This window comes from Pseudophryne corroboree, chromosome 12, assembly GCF_028390025.1.
Source record: "Pseudophryne corroboree isolate aPseCor3 chromosome 12, aPseCor3.hap2, whole genome shotgun sequence".
Classification (NCBI taxonomy): domain Eukaryota; kingdom Metazoa; phylum Chordata; class Amphibia; order Anura; family Myobatrachidae; genus Pseudophryne; species Pseudophryne corroboree.
Genome location: NC_086455.1, coordinates 37,128,363 through 37,147,866, shown reverse-complemented (window position 1 = coordinate 37,147,866; position 19,504 = coordinate 37,128,363). Strand labels below are relative to the sequence as shown.

Sequence of the window (19,504 nt, the reverse complement as noted above, 5' to 3'; positions counted from 1 at the left end):
GCCTGGCATGGTCGCATCAGATGTGACCATGCCTGCAAGTGCTTTATCTGACCTGGTCGTACAGGATGCGACCAGTCAGATACACAGTGTTAGCAGCAGCAGGGAAGGAAAACTTCCCTCCGCTGCTTCTGTCAGAGGGACCGGAAGGTCCCTCTGCCTTCCAGCACCCACTGCCTCACCTGTCATAGATATTTTGCTCTAGTGCTTTGACTATAAAAATGATTAGAATAATACAAAGAGGATATTTCAAAATTATTCTTTGTATTTTTCATATACTTATACAGCCAAAACTCTGGTGTATACGTTAGTATGACCGGAAAGACTTTACCTCACCGCACGTCACTGATAAGTAAGTTTCTTCTGGGCTTAATAACTGGGCTACCGTGTTCCTGCATTATAGCTATTCTATGAATGTGCTGAAATACAACCACGTTTGTTATACCTGGTATCGATAGTAATACCCTTATCTATACTATACATAGGAGTAAGATGGCATCGATAGTAATACCCTTATCTATACTATACATAGGAGTAAGATGGCATCGGTAGTAATACCTTTATCTATACTATACAGAGGAGTAAGATGGCATCGGTAGTAATACATTTATCTATACTATACATAGGAGTAAGATGGCATCGGTAGTAATACCTTTATCTATACTATACAGAGGAGTAAGATGGCATCGGTAGTAATACATTTATCTATACTATACATAGGAGTAAGATGGCATCGGTAGTAATACATTTATCTATACTATACATAGGAGTAAGATGGCATCGGTAGTAATACCTTTATCTATACTATACATAGGAGTAAGATGGCATCGGTAGTAATACCTTTATCTATACTATACATAGGAGTAAGATGGCATCGGTAGTAATACCTTTATCTATACTATACAGAGGAGTAAGATGGCATCGGTAGTAATACCCTTATCTATACTATACAGAGGAGTAAGATGGCATCGGTAGTAATACATTTATCTATACTATACATAGGAGTAAGATGGCATCGGTAGTAATACCTTTATCTATACTATACAGAGGAGTAAGATGGCATCGGTAGTAATACCTTTATCTATACTATACAGAGGAGTAAGATGGCATCGGTAGTAATACATTTATCTATACTATACATAGGAGTAAGATGGCATCGGTAGTAATACATTTATCTATACTATACATAGGAGTAAGATGCTTTGCAAAAAAAAAAAAGTTAAAATACAATAAATTGACAAATATACAAAGAGAGTACAGATTGGCATTTGCTGCAAGAGTCATACACACAGACAGCATATGCAAAACAAAGTATTAGGCTCAAGGGGGAAGGGAGTGTGAAAGGAAGGGCAAGAACACGTGGGTGTTACTCAAGGCTGGCCAATGAGCTGAACTGTAATGTGCTAGATACTTGAAATAAATAAATTGCTCTCTATAGGGATCTATCTGTCTGGATGAGTGATGCACTCATGCGTGTGTATAGTACTGTAAGACATGTACTAACTCGGAGGGGGGGCTGGGTAGCCCTTCTCTATAGGGCCATATTGCATCCTAAGGGTGTGTACACATGGTGAGATCCTTGCTATGCCCGATTGCGATTTCCCTTGAACTCCCCGAGAGAACCAGCACCACCGATTTTTACTAACTTTTCTTGAGATATGGACTATGTGGGCTTACGATTTTGGCTTATGAGAGATTTTGGCTTATGTGAGATGTAATTGACATGTGAGATGAACTAGATAGTACACCGATCTAGCAAGGATTGACTTGCCTGCACAGTCTATCTTTTCTTGCGATGCCGACCTGGCGGGACCGCGCACCGGGATCGAATCAGGATCGCAAGGTGACTTTCACCTTGCGATCTGCACTAATTTTTCTTGCGATTTTGACTATATAGTCAAAATCGAAAGAAAATATCTTACCGTGTGTACACACCCTAAGGCAGATAACCACTACCATTACAATGCAGGGACCTGCATCACAGAGAGCAGGTAGGAATACCTTGGAACTGCAGCCTCCACCACACGTCAGCTGGCCTCTGCTAACATGTGGTCTCATATCAGTCTATATTGTAACTGGTTCACATACATGGCAACAAGAAATACCAACACCAACTAAGCTCACCAAGCCTACTGCGGAGGCTTGGCTCCAGCGACCACATTACCGTCACCATGTGCACAACAAGCTCCTGGCCTAAGCACCAAATACAGGTACAACATCGATTCTCTGGCACCTCTATTAATCAGGACACATCAGGTGCCGGAGGAAGTTAGGCAGTGGGCGGTAGTTATGTTGCGGGAGGGCTTAGATAGGCTGTGGAAGGGTTTAAATAGGCAGTTTTGGCTGCAAGGGGGAGATGGGGGAAGAGAGTTGGGCTGCGGCAGGTAGTCCGGCTGCAAGGTGGGGAGTCAGTCTGCAGGGTTGGAGTTAGGCTGTGGGAGGCATGCTGGGTAGAATTAGGCTACAAGGGAGGGGGAATCAGGATGCCGCCGACACCTCTGTCGCCGATACCACCGATAATCCGACACAGTGCCAGAACCAAGGGTGCATGATTATCGGTGGTGTTTCTGTACAAAGGGTTCTTATGGACAACCAGCACCAGAATAAAACAAAGTAAAGATCCCATATAGCAATCTAGAGATATACAAAACTGTAAACTATCCTGCAATTATTATTTTCCTTGATGTATATGTTGCCACAAGGGTTCCGCAGCACCTAACAAAGTACATAAACAAATGGACAAAACAAGAAAACAGTGACTTACAGTACAGGACCATATACAGGACAGGTACATGGTATACAAACAGCTGCATCAGGTGGCATGACACTGACATAAGCAGCAGGGCAGCAGAAACTAAGGGTTAGGTGGTGTGGGGAGTATAGAGTAGATCAGGGGTGCGGAACCTCCAGCCTGCAAGCCGTATATGGCCCGCAAAGCCGTTTGTTCCGGCCCACCCACTTGTTTGTCAGCGAGACACGCCGCCGCTCAGTCCAGCGGTGGAGTGTCTCAGCTGTCAGGGCAGGGAGGAGAGCGCAGCTGCTATGTCCGGCAGCGGCGAGTAGGATCTCAAACCAGCCGCCGGTTCGTGAACCAATCAAAGCTTGCGGACCGGCAGCTGGTTTATTTATTTATTACCAGTTATTTATATAGCGCACACATATCCTGCAGCGCTTTACAGAGAATATTTTGCCCATTCACATCAGTCCCTGCCCCAGTGGAGCTTACAATCTATATTCCCTACCACATGTACACACAGACACATTCATGCTAGTGTTAATTTTGTTGGGAGTCAATTAACCTACCAGTATATTTTTGGATTGTGGGAGGAAACCGGAGTACCCGGAGGAAACCCACGCAAGTACAGGGAGAATATACAAACTCCACACAATTAGGGCCAAGGTGGGAATGGAACCCATGACCTCAGTGCTGTGAGGCAGTAATGCTAACCATTACACCATCCGTACTGTGTATCCAACCCAACTCTCTGAAAGAGGCGTTACTAAAATATTAATAATTCTAGGTGCAGGCAAAAGCCATAAGTTTGCCTTGGGTCATACCCTAAACGTTTGTACTTTGGCTGGTGGCAGTGATTTTGTGTGAAATAAACACACGCGCTCAGGTATCCAGTAAAGGTGTCACGTGGCAGGGATTCGCAGATTGGCGTATCTGGGGAATCGCCATGCCTAGGATCGTGACAAACTGGTCCTACACGCCGCCGCAGCCTGACATAGCCACACTCTTCTCCCTGCACCGACCCGACAGCTGAGACACGCCGCCGCCGGAAGGAGCTGCAGCAGCGGTGAGCGATTTGGCACTGTGGGGGCATTTGTGTATCTGGCACTGTGGGGGCATATGTGTATCAAGTCCCATTTTAATTGTCCACACCTATTTTTTGGCGCGAGCACTCAGTACCTCTAAAGGGCATAACTACTGGGGAAATTACAGGGTAATTTTTAAGTTGATAATTTTTGTATGGCCCCCGAAGGATTTTATAAATATCCGAATGGCGCTTGGTAGAAAAAAGGTTCCCCACCCCTGGAGTAGATGATAGTATAAGTAAGGTCAACAGTCATTAGGTCGACCACTATTGGTCGACATTGACATGGTTGACATGGACACATGGTCGACAAATGAAAGGTCGACACATGAAAAGGTCAACATGAGGTTTTTTACCTTTTTTGGTGTCGTTTTTTGCGTAAAGTGGCGGGGAACCCCAATTAGTGCACCGCTTCGCTCGCCATGCTTCAGGCAAGGTGCCTCACTCTGCTACCGCTGCGCTCGGCACAGATTACTGTTCCCAATCGTAGTCCACGTGGATCGTAAAGTATGGAAAAGTTCCACAAAATATAATTTTTTTAAAACTCATGTCGACCTTTTCATGTGTCGACCTTTCATGTGTCGACCATGTGTCCATGTCGACCATGTCAATGTCGACCAATAGTGGTCGACCTAATGACTGTCGACCATCTGAACGGATACCCCATATTACATAGCCACCACAACCATAGCATAAACTAGCAGATACTAGTGCCGCTATATTTTAGAAGCCATACAGTAATCACCATAAGATACTGAATATGGTCCACCCACACTGATTAGTCCCAACCATACACACAAGTTGCACACATCACAAACAAAAACAACTTGCATGATACTGTCATGCTGTAAATGAAAGATTTAGGAGAGAAGAAATGATTCAGATACACGTTCTACACCTCCATGCTGCAGTGTAATGTAGACCCTCTGACAGTGCCGGTATAATGAGCGCCGGGATCCCGACAGCCGGCAAACTGAAGACCACCCCTCTGACACAGCAGCTCAACCTCTAACCACTAATAGGCAACTTAGTACTCAGGATAGCTGAAAACAAATAATCACCATATAAGTGAAGTTGTGAGCAGCCTAATATAAAGTGCATCACTATTATTCATGTATCATAGTTATGAGTCACCTGTATATAACACTACCTACTTATGCTACAAAGTTAATTTAGATTCTGATAACAGTATAAAGCAATAACTTCCACATAGCACAGCAGGAAGCCAGAGCCGCGTCGGCATTGTGACCGCCAGTATCCCGACAGGCAGTCTCATGATGGATAAATACAACTTTACAACAAGGAATGGGCCATTTGCTGCTGTATTCCAAAACATGATATCATTACAACACACACAAAGAATGTATCCTATATAAGAAAAGTATATTTCAGCTGGAGCAACACTTATCCTGATGATAAACATCAACTGAACTGCCCAAGTCTAACCATGCAGCACTTCCTCAGGAACACTGGCTGTGGTGGTGCACTGCATTGTGGGAGCATCCTTACAGGATCATCCAGAGTAAATACTAATCCAACTCTTGGTTAAAGCAGAACATGCAGGAAAATTACCTAGTCATCCTTATAAGGGCAACCTGATCCCTTAACCTGGGTACACACTACACAATAATCGAGCCGAACAGCAGATTCCCAGCTTCTGGGTCCAAATATTGCACAGTGTGTACATTGCTCCCAGAACCAATTATCTTATGAGCGGCTCATCTGGGTTTGGACTGCTGTAGGATATTCACCGGTAACAATGAGCTGATATCGTGCACATTTTGTAGTGAGTTCAGAGATTGGCCTGACATAGTTTATTTAAAAACATCACCTCAAGCATCTTTAGGGGCATTCATAGTCCAGATAGGAAAAATAATTGAGTAGTGTGTACACTGGACATAGGATGTTCTCAGATTCTAGATTGTTTCTCATATCTGTCCAGTGTGTACCTTGTTCCGTAGTGACATGACTGCAGTAGAGGGCAGGTTTATGCCATGAAAGCATCAAAACCTCTTGCTCACTACAGCATACTTCATGTGACTGTGGTTTCCACAGTAACTGACAGACATTTAAGCTCCAAAGGAACCAACATGGTTTATGTTAAAGAAACACCTACTTTTTACAGTAATTACACTATAAAATAGAAAGCAAAAATGTTCAACTTCTTGGAAAGTATGGGAACCTTTATTACTATAACCGTAAATGTAACTTTGTATTTTAGGGTAAATGGTCCTTTATTAGAAATATGCAATGTAAAAGCCAGTGTCCAGATATAAATGCATTTATGAAATTCAGCTCACGATGGAACATCCATAAAAGAGTTAAGTATCAAAGTTCTAGAGCTACTGGATTTAGTTATAGACATACATAGGTGTGTACTTACAGTATGCCCAGGTCCATCTTAACGTATGGGCACACTGGGCAGCTGTCTAGGGCCCCAAGATTCCAGGGGCCTTTGAGCAGGGGTGGATATCTGATGCCTCTGGAACCTTTTGGGAGGCAGGTAGAGTGTCCTGTCAGGCTGATCTGCTAGTGAGTAATTGACAATGTCTGTCAGCACTCTGACTGGTGGATGGCTGGAGCTATCCACCAATCAGAGTGCAGCATTCTCTACTTGCCTCTCAGGCTGCTGAAAGACAATGAATGTCTGACAGTGAATGGCTTTCAGAGTCCCAATTGGTGGATAGCTGGAGCGATCCACCAATCAGAGTGCTGACAGCCATTCACTGTATGGAAGCATGTGGAGGGACAGCGCAGTACCGCAGGAGCTTTTCTTTTATTACTTATTCCCTGCTTATGTCCCATGAAAGTGCAGAGATGTGACTGTGGCATAAAAGGGTTACTTATTACAATACCCCACTTGTGTACAACAATAATAATAGATCATACATACTGTACAACAGAGAATATCATCATCACCGTTATTAAAAGTTGTAAAAGTCATATGTTCCATATGAAATATAAATACAAAAATAAATGTAAATGACAAATTAAATTAAATCCAAAAATCACGTTCCCCATTAAAAAAATAAATGGGATTTTTTCCTGTAGTAGTCTAAAGGGAAAGGGCAATGAAGTAGTGCTAATAGACAGCTGCAATTAAAGATTTAAATACCATCAGCTGGAGGGGACAATAAGCAAGCAGCCAATCAGAAGATAGCGATGCTGATAGTCACCACGATCATTGTGCAACATTGCAGAACTCACAAAATACGTATCTGCTGCTGTGAGTTGTGTGAGAGTTCCCATCTCTTTTCTCCCCCCGCCGCAAGCACTGTAGACACAAGTCGATGTGCGAAAACTACATATGGCCAATTCGTAAGCATGTCTGTGCACAGTATGGAAAGGCATATTTCACTCACACAAATCAGATCAATCTCCAACCCTAGATGAGCCCCTCAATGTGTAAATATCATACACCAGCTATACGGGGCATAGCTATACATAAGGGGGCCCCATAGAAAAATTTCCACAGGCTCCTGGCAGTGCAGTACTCAGAGTGGGGCGGGTGCTCACCTCCTAAATTCCCTGGGCAGCTTTTCCAGGTGTGCAGCTGCAATCCATCTCCCCTACTGTCCTCTCTGTTATCCCTCTCCCCCCCTCCTGTAGTCTTTGCTATACATCTCCCCCCTCCTGTTCTCTCTGCAATCCATCTCCCCTCCTGTCCTCTCTGCAATCCATCTCCCCTCCTGTCCTCTCTGTTATCCCTCTCCCCCCTCCTGTAGTCTTTGCTATACATCTCCCCCCTCCTGTTCTCTTTGCAATCCATCTACCCCTCCTGTCCTCTCTGGAATCCATCTACCCCTCCTGTCCTCTCTGCAATCCATCTCCCCCTCCTGTCCTCTCTGGTATTCATCTCCACCCTCTTGTTCTCTTTGCTATACTTCTCCCCCTCCTGTCCTCTCTACAATCCTTCTCCCCTCCTGTCCTCTCTACAATCCATCTCCCCTCCTGTCCTCTCTACAATCCATCTCCCCTCCTGTCCTCTCTACAATCCTTCTCCCCTCCTGTCCTCTCTACAATCCTTCTCCCCTCCTGTCCTCTCTACAATCCTTCTCCCCTCCTGTCCTCTCTACAATCCATCTCCCCTCCTGTCCTCTCTACAATCCATCTCCCCTCCTGTCCTCTCTACAATCCATCTCCCCTCCTGTCCTCTCTACAATCCTTCTCCCCTCCTGTCCTCTCTACAATCCATCTCCCCTCCTGTCCTCTCTACAATCCATCTCCCCTCCTGTCCTCTCTACAATCCATCTCCCCTCCTGTCCTCTCTACAATCCTTCTCCCCTCCTGTCCTCTCTACAATCCTTCTCCGCCATCTTGTTCTCTTTGCTATACTTCTCCCCCCTCCTGTCTTCTGCAGTCTATCTCCCCCTCCTGTCCTCTCTGCAATCCATCTCCCCTCCTGTCTTCTCTGCAATCCATCTCCCCTCCTGTCTTCTCTGCAATCCATCTCCCCTCCTGTCTTCTCTGCAATCCATCTCCCCTCCTGTCTTCTCTGCAATCCATCTCCCCTCCTGTCCTGTCTGCAATCCATCTCCCCTCCTGTCCTCTCTGCTATCCATCTCCGCCCTCTTGTTCTCTTTGCTATACATCTCCCCCTCCTCTCCTCTCTGGTATCCATCTCCACCCTCTTGTTCTCTTTGCCATACTTCTTCCCCCTCCTGTCCTCTGTAATCTATCTCCCCCTCCTGTCCTCTCTGCAATCCATCTCCCCTCCTGTCCTCTATGCAATCCATCTCCCCTCCTGTCCTCTATGCAATCCATCTCCCCTCCTGTCCTCTCTGGTATCCATCTCCCCTCCTGTCCTCTATGCAATCCATCTCCCCTCCTGTTCTCTCTGCAATCCATCTCCCCCTCCTGTTCTCTCTGCAATCCATCTCCCCCTCCTGTTCTCTCTGCAATCCATCTCCCCTCCTGTCCTCTCTGCAATCCATCTCCCCCTCCTGTTCTCTCTGCAATCCATCTCCCCTCCTGTCCTCTCTGCAATCCATCTCCCCTCCTGTCCTCTCTGTTATCCCTCTCCCCCCTCCTGTAGTCTTTGCTATACATCTCCCCCCTCCTGTTCTCTTTGCAATCCATCTACCCCTCCTGTCCTCTCTGGTATCCATCTCCCCTCCTGTCCTCTCTGCAATCCATCTACCCCTCCTGTCTTCTCTGCAATCCATCTCCCCTCCTGTCTTCTCTGCAATCCATCTCCCCTCCTGTCCTGTCTGCAATCCATCTCCCCTCCTGTCCTCTCTGCTATCCATCTCCGCCCTCTTGTTCTCTTTGCTATACATCTCCCCCTCCTCTCCTCTCTGGTATCCATCTCCACCCTCTTGTTCTCTTTGCCATACTTCTTCCCCCTCCTGTCCTCTGTAATCTATCTCCCCCTCCTGTCCTCTCTGCAATCCATCTCCCCTCCTGTCCTCTATGCAATCCATCTCCCCTCCTGTCCTCTATGCAATCCATCTCCCCTCCTGTCCTCTCTGGTATCCATCTCCCCTCCTGTCCTCTATGCAATCCATCTCCCCTCCTGTTCTCTCTGCAATCCATCTCCCCCTCCTGTTCTCTCTGCAATCCATCTCCCCTCCTGTCCTCTCTGCAATCCATCTCCCCCTCCTGTTCTCTCTGCAATCCATCTCCCCTCCTGTCCTCTCTGCAATCCATCTCCCCTCCTGTCCTCTCTGTTATCCCTCTCCCCCCTCCTGTAGTCTTTGCTATACATCTCCCCCCTCCTGTTCTCTTTGCAATCCATCTACCCCTCCTGTCCTCTCTGGTATCCATCTCCCCTCCTGTCCTCTCTGCAATCCATCTACCCCTCCTGTCCTCTCTGGTATCCATCTCCCCTCCTATCCTCTCTGCAATCCATCTCCCCTCCTGTCCTCTCTGCAACCCATCTCCCCTCCTGTCCTCTCCATTATCCATCTATGCCCTCTTGTTCTCTTTGCTATATATCTCCACTCTCCTGTCCTCTCTGTTATCCCTCTCCCCTTCCTGTTCTCTATCTCCACTCTTCTGTCCTCTCTGCCATCTATCTCTCCGTCCTCTTCTCTTTGCTGTACATCTCCCCCTCATGTCCTCTCAAGAGAGACTTCTCACATTGTCCAGTCCCAGTTCCATCTAAGGCCCAGCTGCAATAGAAGAGCTGAGGTCCCTTGATGACCTTGAAGTCACTGTCCAACATGCTCCCAGCCTTTCAGTGACTGAGAGCATACACACCACAGGACTCCATCTATTCTAATGAGGGCAGCTAAGAGGGCCCGAGAGGACCCAACGATGTGACCGCACCCGAGAAGGTAAGTAGCCCCTGGCCCGGTTCAAAATGTGTTTGGAATCCCGTAACACCCAGGATTTAATGATAAAATTTGGACCCAAAAACTGCTGGGAATCTTGGGTTTGGTCAGTTTAAAAAGATTATCAATAGAACAAAATATAGGTCTTTGGCATTCTAAATGACAACTACTAGTTTTATCTACCTGCACACATTCTCCAGAGAGAACGTCTTCATACTATGTGAAGAATACAGTACAATATACTGGTGGTAGTGCCACTATGACTGCTGCTATCACACCCTGAGTGGGCACAGTCTTTCACTTTCAGACATGTACAGTATGTTCTGCATCTCTACAGTGTATATTCTCTAATGCTGGCTAAATTAATGTTGCTAATTAATTGGACAAATGTGTCTCCAAGTCAGGATATGAAAACACATGCAGCTTTCTATTTAAGATATTGAAAAAGGTATTGTGAGATTAATTACTACTACTTGATGTCATTCTCCACCAAGTAATGAAATAAAAGAGAATATGACTTAGGTTTCATGTTTCATTGTTCTTTCCTTTTTGCAAAAAGATGTCTAAAGTGGTAGATAATCGGGCGCATCATTTTATCCCACTGTAGACATTTTTATCATCATATAGGGGGAGATGTATCATGGAGTGGGATGCAGTCAAAATGCCGGCAGTCAGGATACCGATCCCGGAATCCCAACAGCTGCCATTTTACCGGCGGTCGGAATACCACCACCCACTCGTAATTCCCACGCGGTTGATGGGTCCACGCCACCAACCGAGTGGAAATAGAACCTGTGGAAGCTCGCCACCAGGCCCAATGCGTGGCAAGCGCAGCAAGCCCGCAAGGGGACTCGCTGCTTTGCTGCCAGTATACCGGCAGATGGGATGCCGCAGGTGGGATACTGACAGCCGGCATCCCATCTGCTGCATACCCATGGAGTAGTTGGCCATTGGCTTCTCGATGTCATTTTATGGGCTGTGCTAGATAAATGATAGCTAAAAACTTATTGGTTGCTATGGGAAACCTCCACTTTATTTCTTTGGAAGGTTTGCTACATTTCCCCCATAGGAGGGAACTACTATTTGGACAAGGTTGTGGGGGGTTGAGTAATAGCTCAGTTAGATGCCAATATTTGTGTTCTTTCCTTTTTAGATTATAATAATGAAAACCTTTACTTTCATTGACAGCAATTTTTTGGGGAAGATTTTTTTTTTTTTGCTTTAAATAAATATCTTACCATTTGTCTGGTTTGTCCGTGGTTAGGAATACCTAACAAACATGAAAGAGAATAGATCCGGTAAGACACTGTTTCTACCACAATAAAAATAAAGAGTGCACATGAAAAATAATCTAGTGATTTCGGCAATTTCCTTTCACAAACATCATAAAAACTGTATGTAATAAAGTGAGAACAATGTAAGCATACTCCGTACCTTTTATGTACAAAGTAATAATGAAAACTAACAGCAATGAATAGTAATGGTCAATGAATACTTTTTTTTAGCACTATCCAAACAGCAAGGTTATATAAAAAGTTACAGCTGCCCCAGCGTAATGTCACAAACAATCTAATATATTTTCCTATAAAAACAATAATTAGAATTACAGGCAAACATGTGAAGTGACATGTTTTTAAGGTCTTTCAAAGCATCCCATTTAAAGCAAACAGCAAAATGTAAATAAGAAAAATGCTGATTTCCAATGGCGATACATATCTATTAGGAAATTTGGATCATGGGAGTACTTAAGCTGTTTAATTCATAGGTGCCAACTCTGTGGACATCAGAAGTAAACGTAGGGGTGTGACATTGAGAATCACTTAATCAAGGCACCAACCTCACTTCAAAATACCACGAGTGAGGGTGGGAGGTGGTGCCACAGTGATGAAATGATTCACAGTGAAACGCGTCGTAATGGTCCCACCCTGCCCATTTCACTACAGAGGTGCATGGGATGTGTGAGGGTTGTCTAGCCTCCCGTGATTTGGCAGTAGGCATATATAGTCTATCTTTTTAACAGCCCTCTACCTTTTCAAAACAGTTACTAAGTGAAGCAGTTCCTCTTACGGAAGACTAAACACAAGGCTTCACTCCAATCTATAGAGCAGCACGGTAACTGGTTACAGCTGAACTGAAATGGCATTACTCCTGTCACTGTAGTACAGATGGGAGGTGGGCAACAGGGAGCAGCAGGGTGAAGGCATGAATACTCTGGGAAATATGGTGGCATACAAGGCTATATGGAGGCATACATAACTATTGTAAGGCTGTAAACTGGCATTATGGGGCAATATGGCTATATGATGGCATTATGGGGACAAAGAAAAGGAATATATGTACAATACATGCTTCACAATTACTATGGAAAGTGCTACAGATCTGAAAATGATGACTAAATGAAAATGACAAGAAAACTATCAAGTACACGCACACACACACACAAAAAAACAGGCTTTATAGTTCTCACGGATGGACATTAACCCTACGCTGGATATACACACTATAAGATTATCTGTCCAATCTTTCTAGTTGGAGCGAAAGTCTGGTAATGTATGGAAGCAAATGACAACCAATTACCCCCAAAAGACGAAAAATGGTCAAAAATGGTCGTTCTGACAAAATTGGTTAAATCAAATGGATTTAACCAATTTGCCTGGCGGTCCATTTTTGTCTATTTTCCAGTGTTTGGGAGCAAATGGCCAATTGTTATTTGTTCCCATGCATTACCAGATTGTCGTTCCAACCAGAAAGATTGGACAGATAATCTTATAGCTTGCATCCAGCTTGATCTGTAAAAGGGCATAAAGCAATACAGAAAAAGTTGAGCATTTCGATTGTTAACGTTTGAAGGAATTCAGCAAAATAAGTAACACAGGAACCTGATTAGCTAATATAGAAACTTCAGATACTGCAACTGCTGCTAAATAAGGCACGTCTAATCTCACAATGTGTCTCATGTACAAGCACAGCAAAGATAAATAAGAAGGAAACAAAGCAAACACAGGTTGTAGTGATAAAGTACCTGGTCCAGGTTATATTCACACAGAGAGGCTGGGAGAAAAGCAAGTAACTGTGCACCTGGGCAAAGCGATGCGGTACTGGAGTTGGTGCAGATATAGAATGTGCAGAGATTTATATCTGGGTGGGGTGTGCCTAAATGTAGATCTAAAGCTGGCCATGCACCAGACCAACTTCCTCCAACCAGTGCTGGCCATGCATGCACCAGACCAACTTCCTCCAACCAGTGCTGGCCATGCACCAGACCAACTTCCTCCAACCAGTGCTGGCCATGCATGCACCAGACCAACTTCCTCCAACCAGTGCTGGCCATGCACCAGACCAACTTCCTCCAACCAGTGCTGGCCATGCACCAGACCAACTTCCTCCAACCAGTGCTGGCCATGCACCAGACCAACTTCCTCCAACCAGTGCTGGCCATGTACCAGACCACCTTCCTCCAACCAGTGCTGGCCATGCACCAGACCAACTTCCTACAACCAGTGCTGGCCATGCACCAGACCAACTTCCTACAACCAGTGCTGGCCATGCACCAGACCAACTTCCTCCAAACAGTGCTGGCCATGCACCAGACCAACTTCCTCCAACCAGTGCTGGCCATGCACCAGACCAACTTCCTCCAACCAGTGCTGGCCATGCACCAGACCACCTTCCTCCAACCAGTGCTGGCCATGCACCAGACCACCTTCCTCCAACCAGAGCTGGCCATGCACCAGACCACCTTCGTCCAACCAGTGCTGGCCCTGCACCAGACCACCTTCGTCCAACCAGTGCTGGCCCTGCACCAGACCAACATCCTCCAAACAGTGCTGGCCATGTACCAGACCAACTTCCTCCAACCAGTGCTGGCCACGCACTAGATCAACTTCCTCCAACCAGTGCTGGCAATCCACCAGACCAACTTCCTCCAACCAGTGCTGGCCATGCACCAGACCAACTTCCTCCAACCAGTGCTGGCCATGCACCAGACCAACTTCCTCCAACCAGTGCTGGCCATGCACCAGACCAACTTCCTCCAACCAGTGCTGGCCATGCACCAGACCAACTTCCTCCAACCAGTGCTGGCCATGTACCAGACCAACTTCCTCCAACCAGTGCTGGCCATGTGCCAGACCAACTTCCTCCAATCAGTGCTGGCCATGCACCAGACCAACTTCCTCCAACCAGTGCTGGCCATGCACCAGACCAACTTCCTCCAACTAGTTAGCTGGTTGGAATGAAGATCTGGTAATGTATGGGAGCAAATGACAATCAGCTCCCAAATGCCGGGAAATATACGAAAACCGTCATTCATTCAAGTTAATTAAAATGGTTTGATTAAACAATTTGTCTGAATATCTGTTTTTCAGTGCTTGCTCCCATCCATTACCATGACCAACTAGTTGGATGAAAGTTGGGCTGCTGTATGGCCATCTTAAAATTACAGTGGGAAAAAAACCCCGTTCATTTGTGGACTACATGCAAAAGCATCCAGCATTTACCCTGCATGCGAAATTAATCAATAATGTATTGCATTATTTGTTCAAGGGATGGACTGTGGCAGGAAATCAGCCCTGGAATGTGACTGTGTATGCACGCGCACATCAAGGAGCATGCCACGAGTCAAGGGGGCCTAGCCTCGCTTCACCCCCCCTCCATTTATCTATATACTGGCTGCAGGAAAGAGGGTGTGGGCAAAAGGGCTGCCGAGCAGAGAGCCAGAAAGGCTATGCTGCTCGAACAGCCCCATTCTTTGTGTATCTCGACCGGCCCATTCGGCTATTGACACTTCTGGTCCTACTTGCAGTGAAACATGGGGGGTAATTCAGAGTTGATCGCAGCAGCAAATTTGTTAGCAGTTGGACAAAACCATGTGCACTGCAGGGGGGCAGATATAACATGTGCATAGAGAGTTAGATTTGGGTGGGGTGTGTCCAAACTGAAATCAAAATTGCAGTGTAAAAATAAAGCAGCCAGTATTTACCCTGCATAGAAACAAAATAACCCACCCAAATCTAACTCTCTCTGCAAATGTTATATCTGCCCCCCCTGCAGTGCTCATGGTTTTGTCCAACTGCTAACAAATTTAATGCTGCGATCAACTCTGAATTACCCCCTTGGTTTGTCCAGATGCAAAGTACTTATTTATTAATTTTTTTTTGCTTTATGGCCACTTCAGAATCATCTTACAGTGGTGCTTGAAAGTTTGTGAACCCTTTTCTATATTTTGCTGATATTTGATCTAAAACGACATTAGATTTTCACACAAGTAGTAACAGTAGCTAAAGAGAAGCAAATCGAACAAATGTGACAAGAAACTTAGGCATGCTCATTTTTCTATTGAGTAAAATAATCCAATACCACATATCTATGAGTGGCAAAAGTATGTGAACCTTTAGGCTAAGCAGATATTTTGAAGGTGAAATTAGAGTCAGGTATTTTCAATCCATGGGATGACAATTAACTGTGGGTGGACAACCTGTCTTTTTAAAAAAACAGAGATCTAGCAAAGTCTGATGTTAACAACACATGTTTGTGGAAGTGTATCATGCCACGAACAAAGGAGATTTCAGAGGACCTCAGAAGAAGAGTTGTTGATGCTCATCAGGCCACAAAAGGTTACAAAACCATCTCTAAAGAGTTTGAACTTCACCAATCAACAGTCAGACAGATTGCGTACACATGGAGGAAATTTCAGCCAATAATTACCCTCCTCAGTAGTGATAGACTAACAAAGATCACGCCAAGAACAAGGTGTCTAATAGTTGGCAAGGTCACAAAGGAACCCAAGGTAACCGCTAAGCAACTGAAGGCCTTTTTTACATTTTTACTAATGTTAATGTTCATGAGTCCACCATCAGGAGGACACTGAACAACAATGGTGTGCATGACAGGATTGCAAGGAGAAAGCCACTGCTCTCCAAAGGAACATTGCTGCACATTTGAAGTTTGCTAAAGTTCACCTGGACAAGCCAGAAGGCTACTGGAACAATGTTTTGTGGACAGATAAGTCCAAATTAGAGCTTTGTGGTTTAAATGAGAAGTGTTGTTTGGAAAAAGGAGAATACTGCATTCCAGAACAGAAACCTTATACCCATGGTTTGGGTTATTTTGCTGCATCTGGCCCAGGATGACTTGCCATCATTGACGGGACAATGAATTCTGGATTATACCAGAATATTCTAAAGGAAAATGTCAGGACATTTGTCCATGAACTGAATTTCAAGAGAATGTGGGTCATGCAGCTAGACAACAACCCAAAGCACACAAGTCATTCGCCCAAAGAATGGTTAAAGAAGAATACATTTAAAGTTTTGGAATGGCCAAATCAAAGTTCTGACCTTAATCCAATCGAAATGTTGTGGAAGGACCTGACGCGAGCAGTTCATGGGAAGAAAACCAACAAAATAACAGAGTAGAAACTGTTTTGGAGGAATGGGCTAATCAACAATTACTGGAAACATTTATATTGCTGCACACGGAGGTTATTCCACATACTGAAAGCAAAGGTTTACATTCTTTTGCTACTCACAGATATGTGGTATTGGGTCATTTTCCTCAATAAAAAAATGACGTCTAATTTTTTGTGTCTCATTTGTTTGATTTGGTTCTCTTTATCTATTATTCAGACTTGTGTGTCTGACCCAGGTTGGCTGCAGTGTTACAGGCAGACCTGGGTCACTGATGACCAGGATAATGCCTAAAAGGCTCGCTATAGGCTGGCTCAGGCACTCTTGTAGTTGACGTCTTCTCCAACAACCCTGTGTGAGCAACGACAACCCAGGTGCCGGCAGCAGTGTGATAGGGGTTAGTATAGCTGAAGTCCCGGCTCCGACAGGTGTTCAGTATCCTGCGTCAGAGCCGGGGTTCAGTGTGAAAGGGGTATAACTAGATTTTAAAGAAATTCCACCTACTGTAGACTGCATAAGGTGTGACATGCTTGAATGCGTTAAAAAGCATTAGGAGACATAAATGTTATTTTCGAGTGAAGTGGAAAAGAAGTAGTTGTAAAATTGGTAATGACTTATGATGTTGTGCAAATGATGGCATGTGTTACTTTCCAAAGTAGGGGAGTCACTAAGAATAAACCAAAAGCTTGCCACACTCTCTACAATACTGGCAGCAAAATTGGGCTACTGGCTTGATGTCATAGCATGCGTATCCGCACAAAGAGCCCAATGCTTGATAAGAATTTATAAATGATCAGAGATGTGAGAAATTGTAATTGAAAATAAATGCTATGGGCATGTTTGTGCGAGTGCCACTTTCCAAGCACACCTTCAGGTTCCTGTGTTAGCTGGATCTAATCCAACATGGCTGAATACATGTTTGGTCAAATTGGAGAATGACGCAAGGTGAGTGACTTATCACAGATTTGTATTGCATTCACATAGTTTATGGAGCTCAGTTTAGATTAACCACTTGCCTTGCGTGGTCCTATCAGATGTGACCACACCAGGCTGGGCTTTCCCTGACATGGCAATATCTGATGTGATCAGTAAGAAAGCTCACTGTGCGGCTGCTGGGAGAGAATCTTCCTGCAGCTGCCACTCTCAGAGGGACTTCCCGGCTCCTCTGCTTCTTGGATCCCTCCCACCAGTGCCTACCATGCATCCGATCACTGCTGAAAAATATTAGCCAGTCAAGTGGTTAAACGAGCAAAGTTGTAATTTGTTAAACATGTTTGCCATGCTTGCCGATATTCTGGCAAGGAGGAAGCAGCTAGCCTGGCATAGTGTGTGGGGGGTCGTGACCGCAGAATTACTTCATCGCGGACCCACTCTCGCAACACAATGCCAAGATTACAGGTATTTTGAGGCAGGGTGTCGGGGCCACGATGAAGTGATTCACAGTGAATTGCGTCATCGCCCCCCCCCCAGGCTGCGGGAGGCTGTGTACAGCTGCATGGGGTAAAGGCAAGTTTGAGGTTTGCCAAACAATACTAAATTAATACATGCCACTGATTAATAATGCAGACCAAAGTAATAAAAAAAAATAGCAGCAAGATCTGTAATGAAGTAATTCAGACTACATCCAAAAAAACTTTTTGCAAGCAATTGCTGTATCCCAGTCCAAGAAAGCTTTGCAGAGCCGTAACTAGACATTTTGGTGCCCTGTGCCAGAAAGACAATTGGCGCCCCCCAACCCCACAAATGTAAAACAGGGATAGTGCAAAAAATATAGGGGCGTGGCAACAGAATAGTACCAATTTACATTATACCACACAGTAGTGTCCATTATTCAAATCACACCATACAGTAGTGCCACTTATACACATTACACCACATAAGAGCCCCTTTCACACGTTATGCCAGGTAGAGCTCTTATACACATTACCTCAGATAGTGCCCTTATACACATTACGCCAGGTACAGCCCTTATATGCGTGACGCCAGGTAGAGCCCCTTTTACAAGTTAAGCCAGGTAGATCCCCTTTTACACATTATGCCAGGTAGAGCCCCTTAAACGCATTATGTCAGGTAGAGCCCCTTACACACGTTATGCCAGGTAGAGCCCCTTACACACATTTTGCTATGGTCGAGCCCCTTACACACATTACACCAGGTAGATCCTCTTATACACATTATGCCAGGTAGAGCCCTTTATACGTATTACGCCAGGTAGAGCCCCCTACACACACTATGCCAGGTAGAGCCCCTTACTCCCCCACACCCTTAGGTGTGTGTGTGTGTAGATACTTACATTATTATTTTCTCCCTTCTGTGCTGCTGCTAGATCCTTACCCAAAACTCCCTCTGTACACTGTCTGCAGGACAAGAGAGGAGGCAGGAGTGTGGCACATGGGGCAGAGACTTGGCCAGCGCTGACTGCTCTCTTGCTGTATATGCAGAGGCTCCAGCTCCGAGAGTAGGAGCTTGGGGCTGCGGGTGCTCTACACAGGGGTGTGGGAGCAGGAGGAGCGGCCATCATCGGAGCACATGGAGACAATAGGCAGTGGGGGTGATCAATCGGGGTGCATGTGGAAGGTGCACCCACATGGCAAATGGGCTGTGGGCAAAGCACCATCTGCACACACCTAGTTATGGCCCTGTACCCTTGTGCTGTTAAGGGGGAGGGAACTCTGTAGCCACTTTTTTCAAACAGATTTTAGTCTTTGGATATAGTTATCTTTAAGCTTAGATTTGTACATTGACTGTGTATCTACAGTGTTCAGCAGTCATATGAATTATATGATAATTTCCTCAGTGCATTGTGCTAATATACAAGTATCACTTATATCACTTGGCAAGAACTTACAACGACAACTAGTTAGCGATCCCAGAAGTAACTAGAACCGACCGATAGGTCAAGTGAAATAAGTCTTTATGGAAGACATTTGGTGCATACACACGGTGTGATTTCGGCTTTTGGCCGATACCGGCTAGAAACTGCCCGGAGGCATGAGCCTTCCATCTA

At 45.2% G+C, this 19,504-nt stretch overlaps 1 protein-coding gene across 9 annotated transcripts in view; it reads right to left on the bottom strand.

The window, feature by feature from the left end:
- MTA1 (metastasis associated 1) overlaps positions 1-19,504 on the bottom strand; it is a 298,988-nt gene that overhangs the window by 22,986 nt on the left and 256,498 nt on the right. For 6 of the 9 annotated variants that reach the window (XM_063947327.1, XM_063947328.1, XM_063947329.1 and 3 more), the window contains one exon: positions 11,329-11,360. The exons of the other annotated variants lie outside the window; for them this stretch is intronic. In XM_063947327.1, coding sequence (XP_063803397.1) covers positions 11,329-11,360 — 32 coding nt within the window. The remainder of the gene's footprint in view (positions 1-11,328; positions 11,361-19,504) is intronic. 9 annotated transcript variants of the gene reach the window in all.